Genomic DNA, 7,313 nt, shown 5'->3' on the forward strand with positions numbered 1-7,313 from the left:
ACTCACACATACACGTTGTGTCCTTTAACTGTATCTTTACTTCTTGATGATGTGCTTATTATCATCAAAAAACAGGCCTGGTAATCATGAAAGGGTAACGGTGAGAAATTCACGTGATTAGGCTAAAGGATTACAACAACAGTATGTATCCTCACAAGTCGCAAGTCACCCGTTAACGAGTGCAAAAAGTGCCAGGAAGTTCAGCAATATGTTGGGTAAATTAATATTGACAGTCATCCTTGCTGTTGTAGTGCAGCACATTGTACGATTGGCGTGAGTAGGCCTATAGATAGTGCTTATATGACAACACATGGGCTACTTTTTGCTCCACCACAGCTACAGACCGTAGGCCAAATCTGTATGAGAACTATACACCAACTATTTTACCACCGACAAATTTATCAAGTTTTTTGGAAAACGTCGCTTAAAATGTTCTGCTTAAAGCATCCCAAATCCATTTGTGTGGAATCTACAGCTTGTATTCTTTCAGTGTCGACGGCTTTGGTGGATGACCATGGTTAGAGCGTCCGCGTAGAAGTTACGAGATCTGGGATCAACCTCCGGTCGGGTCATACCAAAGACTTTATAAATGGTGCTTTTTGGCGATTGGCACTGATAGATTAGTTCAAGTAAACCGGACTGGTTGGTGCCTTCGGCTTGATATTTCAGTGGCGGCAGCTCTTCGGCGGCATGGGCTCGCCCAGCCACAAGACAAAGTATATGTGTGTCTAATGGTTACTCGTCGTTCTAGACTGAAAAATTGCTTAAGTATGTGTATGAATGTAGGTATGCTTTTATGTAACAAATTTTCAGTCATATAAAGATGAGAACCATTAGCGGTCCAAATTCTGAAGTACTACGTAAAACCCGAAGCATACATACAGCTTTGATATGAATGCTGTGCGCCGAGTGTAGGAGTCTGGGCCTCGACTTTTATATGGCAGCCACAGATGTATGTCTTCGGTGAAATTTTCTCACGATGTTTAAAGGCTTCCTAAAAGATCCTTATCTGATCGACAGACAGAGAATTTCAAAATTCTTAATATAATTTTGAATGCTTTCTCATTTCATGTTATTTATGAAAAGAAAAAGCGAACCTTTAAAAAATGTTATTGTGCATTTAACCGGAGGCATTTATAGATAAATAAGAATCAATCTGTTTGAACAACGAATGATCATTTTTATGTAAATATTTATGTGTCGCACAGAAATTAAAATTCACACCACGATTATGCTGTACCGCTATACGTAAAACGGTGACAATAAACTATGCTTTCTTCATATGTCAAGGCTTCTAGCACACAAACTGCAATGTGTTAGTAAATAAGTGTCACGGAGACATGTCATTACTATAGAGAAGATGATTCTGATATTATATTTTCCGCATTATGTTCAAGAAATAGTCTACACCGATAGATAGGCTATTTCATGCAGATAAAAATACATATACCACAGTTTAATGCTATATCGCGTTCAAAATTGTGCAATACACGAAACTCGCTCACCTATGAAAACTGTCGAAAAGTACAAGGAAAGTGTATATGAAATATTGAATGAAAAAAGGCAAATTCTACAATTAGCATAAGTTTTTGATGTTATATTTCTATTTCTTCTATGTAGGTTCATTATAATTTTGTTTTTCACCGCCGCGCTTTGGAGGGGGGGGGGGGGCACCAATTTTGTCAAGGGCGTGTGTGCAATACGTCAATAGGATTATATACATATATTTCAACCGGTCGTGCACGCAGGCCGCAAAAATAGTGTTGTCTATTTAATATCTGTTGAAAGTACGGATTCTTATGAACACAAAAGACATGATTCTTGACGCCATGAAAGGATACTATGATGACTTTCGCCTAAAGAATTCTTTAGGCAAGCATCCATTGACCATAATAAGGTCACGATTGCTTTCGCCGGGAATGGAATGAAAAGTAACGTTGTCACGAGAAGAGGTGGTTGGAAATCGGGTGTGCTGGATCCATCCAATGTTTCCCTTTTTATCCCTTTTTCATTCACCTGATCGACCGCAGTCATATCAGTGAAACATTTGTTAATTGCCGTGTTAAACACCAATCAAAGATATATATCAAAATTTAAGCTTAATGTTTACGAATATATTTGACCGTATACACACAAGAAAGAATAAAATAGAGGAATGAGTTAAGGAATCTGTATATATGTAAATCTGAATACAGATAAAATACTCCACTGAGAACGTCATAATTCCACCACTTTGGAAATAGCAATATTTATCTGGGGGAGGGGAGCAGTCGACGGTACACAAAATCATAAAAATCATAAAAACACAACTTAGACGGTTACATATTAACAAAAAGGGGAGAGTGGTTGGGTTGAGTGTTAGTTTTCCCTCTAATGGCTCCCTTATTACATAATGGTGTGTTAGAATAGAAATAAAACGCAGTTTGCCATGCTCAAATCACCAGGGTAATGCACACCACACGGGAGTTGTCCACTGTTTGACAACGAGGGACCGCAGGCCTGCCGTTATCTTTGTGATCTGAGCATGGCAAACTGCGTTTTACTTCTTAATTATCAAGTCACATCAGGAAAATTTTACGGAAACTGCTGAAGATTTTCTTTTTGCGGATTATTCATTTGTATAGGTTGTAGTTTTATTCATGGTAAAACTTTTTGAACCGTGGTGTTAGTCTGTTCCATAGGGTATGATTAATATCATTTTAATATTTTCAACTGGTTTATCTTGGGGCTGAAGTAGCACTTTAAAACAAAATCACTTCAAAACGGTGAAATGGGCATTTCATCACAGATGTGCATAGTATACTTCATCAATTCTGAGCATACATCAGGCATGTATTTTTGCCAATCCACCTGTCTTCTGTTGCTCGAATCTCTTGACAAACTTCTGGGTGAGATCCAGGTAGTACTCGGGCCTCCCGGGGGTATAGTTTAAATAATTCTCCTTCCCTCTTTTCTTAATTACTGCTGGTTCTATCTGAGAACCCTCGTGCCACTCATTAAACGACGTGATTGTAATAATGGAGGGCGTAGTGCCAATTGCAGCCTTGAAGCCATTCTCGTAGTAACGTCCTCTGTCCCTGGATTTGGTGTTTGCTCCGTTCCAAGGTCTAACCTCAGTGTCGATGTAGCCCGGCCCTACACTTGGAACAAACAAGAGGTCTCTGGCTCTAGCGAAGGTCGCCAAATGCGGCCAGTTGCCCCATGATGACCCGAACGTGAACCTGTTGCTGGCGAAGTAAGTGTAAAATCCATCAAAACCGCCAGAGACTATGTCTACCTCATGCTGTTTGTCAACCAAAAGGCCAATAAAGAGACCGTCCAGGTCTGTGTTCCGGACTGTGTTCAAGCCCTGTGGTTTCAAAATCGTCCCCCAATCATCCGCAGATATTGTGTAAGAGTCGTATATGTAGAAAACTGGCAGAAGACGTCCTTTGTGACGGCGCCTGTAGAAAGCAGGATGACCACCATAGTTATCCAGTATGTACTGTATGTTTTCGCGTACAGTCCTTGGATTTCGGTCTTTGTATGGCTCTATGTGGAAATTAACCTGGAAACATCAATAAAGAATCAAAAATAAATCATTTTTTAAAAGATTTTTATGAAATCTCTCGCAATGTTTCCCCTAAAATTCGCACACGTCTACAACATTCAGGGTTTAATTTAACCTAAATGAAACAAGTTCATGACCGGTCAAACCTATCATATATATGCCAAGCAATGTCCTGCAAAAATGCATGTAACCTTCAATCCTATAAACATTCACCAATTATTATCCAAGGCTATACACAAAAGGAATTTTTTCGGGATACATTTGTGCCAGATCTTTGAAGTAAAAATAATACTGGAAATACAAAGCACTCTGAGAGTGCAAACCTCCTCCACAGGTAAACGCACAAACCATCCACTACAATGGAATAAAGCAATGCTGCCTAGTTGTGTCCTACCCTGCAATGGTCACAAAGCCTGGGTACAAAATCAGGTCTACACGACCACCAAAAAGTAATGGATTAGTGCATGGCTACCTTTGCAAGAATCTGATCACAAATCCTTGCAGATAAGTTTTTCCAGACAAGTCACAAAAAATACATTCAACGAGTCCTCAACATAAACTACATGTCAATTTATCAATATAATAACTACAATAATGTTGTTAAATTTCAATAAACAACCAACGGCTATGTCTAATATACTTTATATTGTGGTATACTAACTGTAAGTTCATTTTCATATAATAGGAAACATTGTCAAAATGAACGATCATCCACAAACATATCCTTGGCTAACAAGATTGTGCAATAGACCTACCCTGATATCATAGACATTGGCAATATCCAGAACTACTGGAACAAGACTGTCTGTAGGCTTTCCTTGGTCGTCACTTAAATTCGGAGGATACCACGACAAGCTCAATACTCCTGAAAAACATCCCACAGAAGAGCAAACATGACCGGAAGCTTCCATGTTTAAATAAAATTTGCTTTTTTCATACAGAAATTGGAAAATTGTCAGATTCTACAAACTGTAACCCAGTTTTTAGATTATACATTTAGTGAAAAATCGGGTGGTTACACGTGATCTACATTGAATCACATACAAATTTATGTCATGCTTCACATACATGTACCATGGCAGGGTGATTAGTTGGTGAAAAATCCCATGATATAACAGGTGATTTACTGAACATGAGAGGAATTAAGTTAATAAAAGGTTTACGACATAAAAAATCTTATCTAATAGATAATAACATTGCAGCAGGTGGATGATATTACCCTTCTGAAACTGAACTCCCGCAACATTTTAAACTTTTTGTAACTTACCTATACTTGCTGCCCTCATTTGCACCAAGTGTTGTGCTATAACATCCCTGTCCATAGAACTATATGGGCCAAGTTTAGGGTAAAAGTTGGAGCCGATGTCCTCTGGTGGCTCATGTCTCCCCAATCTCCACTTCACCTTCTCTTTTTTATTCCAATGGGGTAAGAATGGATGGTCCCAGTGATAGTACTTGTCATCCATCTGAGGATTGCCATACCAGGTGTAGTAAAATATGTGCACATTGTAACAGGGAATCTGCTTGCTTGTCACTGGGTACTGCTGTTTCAATCTCCTCAGTGTTGCATTGTCCACTACCATCGGGATTTGTACGACATTCTTTATCATAGACGGAACAACGCGTTGTTTACTAGATAGAATTTTGTTTCCCTGATCAGAGTCTCGTTTATCGGATGATCCATGGTGGAAAATTGGGGCCGGTTTCAGCTTTTGTAACAGAATACCTTCTTCATACAACCGTTCAGCATGTTTCTGCACATGACCCTGGTTAACTTCCTCCTCCTTGGCCAGGTAAATGCCCAACAAAACGCACACCACCAAACAAAGAAGAATCGCTAACAGGCATCGTCGAGGGGAGAATCTCATCGGGTTATTTCATCATCCACGAAACTCTCCTGCCTACAAGCAAGAAAAACATTGAATCTGTGCAATAGTTCCTTTGTGGCTGAATTTAAGGTTATGGAATCATCTTGCATGTATATTAGTGTTGAGCACAGTCAGTCACTTGCAGTCATGTTTTCTACTCAGTACTATATATGCCCAATTCTTTTCATTCTATTTCTATCTTTCTGGGTCAGAAGGGCAACCCTGTTGTGATTTGAACCACCGACCTTTGGGGCCACAGTCTGCACTTCTACCACTAGATGAAGGAAAATTCCTGTTGGCCTCTTTGTAGATACATGTAGCCAGTCCATTTTAGTGAGTTCTTTACTTTCAGTCTTGCATGAGAAAAATGATAAGTTGGTTATAATATTATAATGATTTGACACATATCAGCTTTATGTTTAAAAACTGATTTACAAACTTTACCAGTTTACATGGCTATAGGACTGTTGTACCATAATCTATCTTCAAAATAAACAAAAAATGTGCAGTTATCGTGTTATCATTAACCCATCGCCATTCTTCGAAAGATATTTCCACATTTTACAGACAAAGTGAGATGTAAAAATGTTCTGGTTCATAAGGTTAGTCTATGTATTCGATAGGTGTTTTACTCTGTATTCCAGAATGTTTAACTCAATATCTGACCACGATTCAGTATAGGTGAGTGCGGGAAAACAAGATGACACCATCCTATCTCGCCTAATACCTACCACAACATCTGATTTAATGCTGACAGGTGAGAGTTTCACGAAAATATTTTATTATTAAATTTCAACAATATATACCACAAACACTCAACACTGTGGGCTTATTTCGTGGTCGTAAGCCACACCTTGACATGGCTTATGTGAAAAGTTGTCTCCCTTGAAAATTTGATCCCATGCACCTTGCATTTCAAAATGTGTCGGAGCGTTCGGCCACAGTGTGACTGAGTGTGAGGGAGACTTATGCCTAGATAGCTTATCTTGGTATTTGGAGTCTTCTTATCAATGTACACACCTTGCCTTAAATTAAAAACCAATTGTCACAAAGCAGGGTAAACATAATATTAACGCCTGCTTTAATCATTCATACAAACATCGCAAGTTGCGATTGCCTAAAACGATGGTAGACCTAGGCCTAGATGATGAATTACTGGGTCCATGGACCAAACATAATGCGACAAACACAAAATCAGCCATTCCAAACTCCAAAACATTATATCTAGCCAATAAAATGGCCTGCCATGGTTACATATTGCTGAAAGAAGAAAGGGGAAATCTGTTAGAACCAAATATTTCAAAGAATGGAATTTAAGGACTGAAGATCATTACTTGCCAAGCCACACTGTTCACTGACTACACTTTTAATAGGCGTTCCACAGCCGGGTGGTGCAGAGAGTCCTACAAGTACGCTTACAACACAAATCAGTTATAATGTATAGCCCTGTACCGCTGCAAACTAAACTAAGAAACGCATCCGTAGCGTGAATGCTATCCGATTCTTTGGCAACGATTCTTAAAGAGGATAATTTCATGAATTTTAACTGACTAAACGTGAAGAATTCTCACGTTTAAAACACATACTGTATGCACCTGACTGAGCACGGCAGACCAGTCTAATGAAAGTAATGTAGCCTGTGGATAGAACATTAAGTGGATTGGTGAGAATGAGTAGGGCCAGTTTAGTAAAAGTGAAACTTGGCTTGAGTAACAAAGAAGCAATTGACTGTACCATGATGGAGTAATGTAATTATCAAGGCCTTGGTATACCTTGTGTTTACATTCTGCACACAGACTTGTTAATAATAAATACCACAATTTTGGGCTATCTTCCTTGTTCAGCGAATATTATTTTCAGCAACCTGCTTTACAAACGTGTGACGTATGTGTCCA

General features: G+C 38.9%; 1 protein-coding gene across 3 annotated transcripts; it reads right to left on the reverse strand.

Annotated features, from left to right (window-relative positions):
* Positions 1-2,156: 2,156 nt before the first annotated feature.
* Positions 2,157-7,295, reverse strand: LOC135482192 (glycoprotein endo-alpha-1,2-mannosidase-like). 3 transcript variants are annotated; one of them, XM_064762064.1, is made up of 4 exons: positions 7,234-7,295; positions 4,818-5,451; positions 4,306-4,415; positions 2,157-3,547 (listed from the first exon to the last, which is right to left on the reverse strand). In XM_064762064.1, exons 2-4 carry the CDS (start codon positions 5,416-5,418, stop codon positions 2,825-2,827), a joined length of 1,434 nt encoding a protein of 477 aa, XP_064618134.1. In that variant the 5' UTR covers positions 5,419-5,451; positions 7,234-7,295; the 3' UTR covers positions 2,157-2,824. The 3 variants fall into 3 exon arrangements, with proteins under 3 accessions (XP_064618134.1, XP_064618132.1, XP_064618133.1); XM_064762062.1 differs by having other exon boundaries at positions 7,191-7,289; XM_064762063.1 differs by having other exon boundaries at positions 7,153-7,283.
* Between the last annotated feature and the right edge of the window lie 18 nt (positions 7,296-7,313).

Source organism: Liolophura sinensis, chromosome 1 (assembly GCF_032854445.1).
Source record: "Liolophura sinensis isolate JHLJ2023 chromosome 1, CUHK_Ljap_v2, whole genome shotgun sequence".
NCBI classification, from domain to species: Eukaryota; Metazoa; Mollusca; class Polyplacophora; order Chitonida; family Chitonidae; genus Liolophura; species Liolophura sinensis.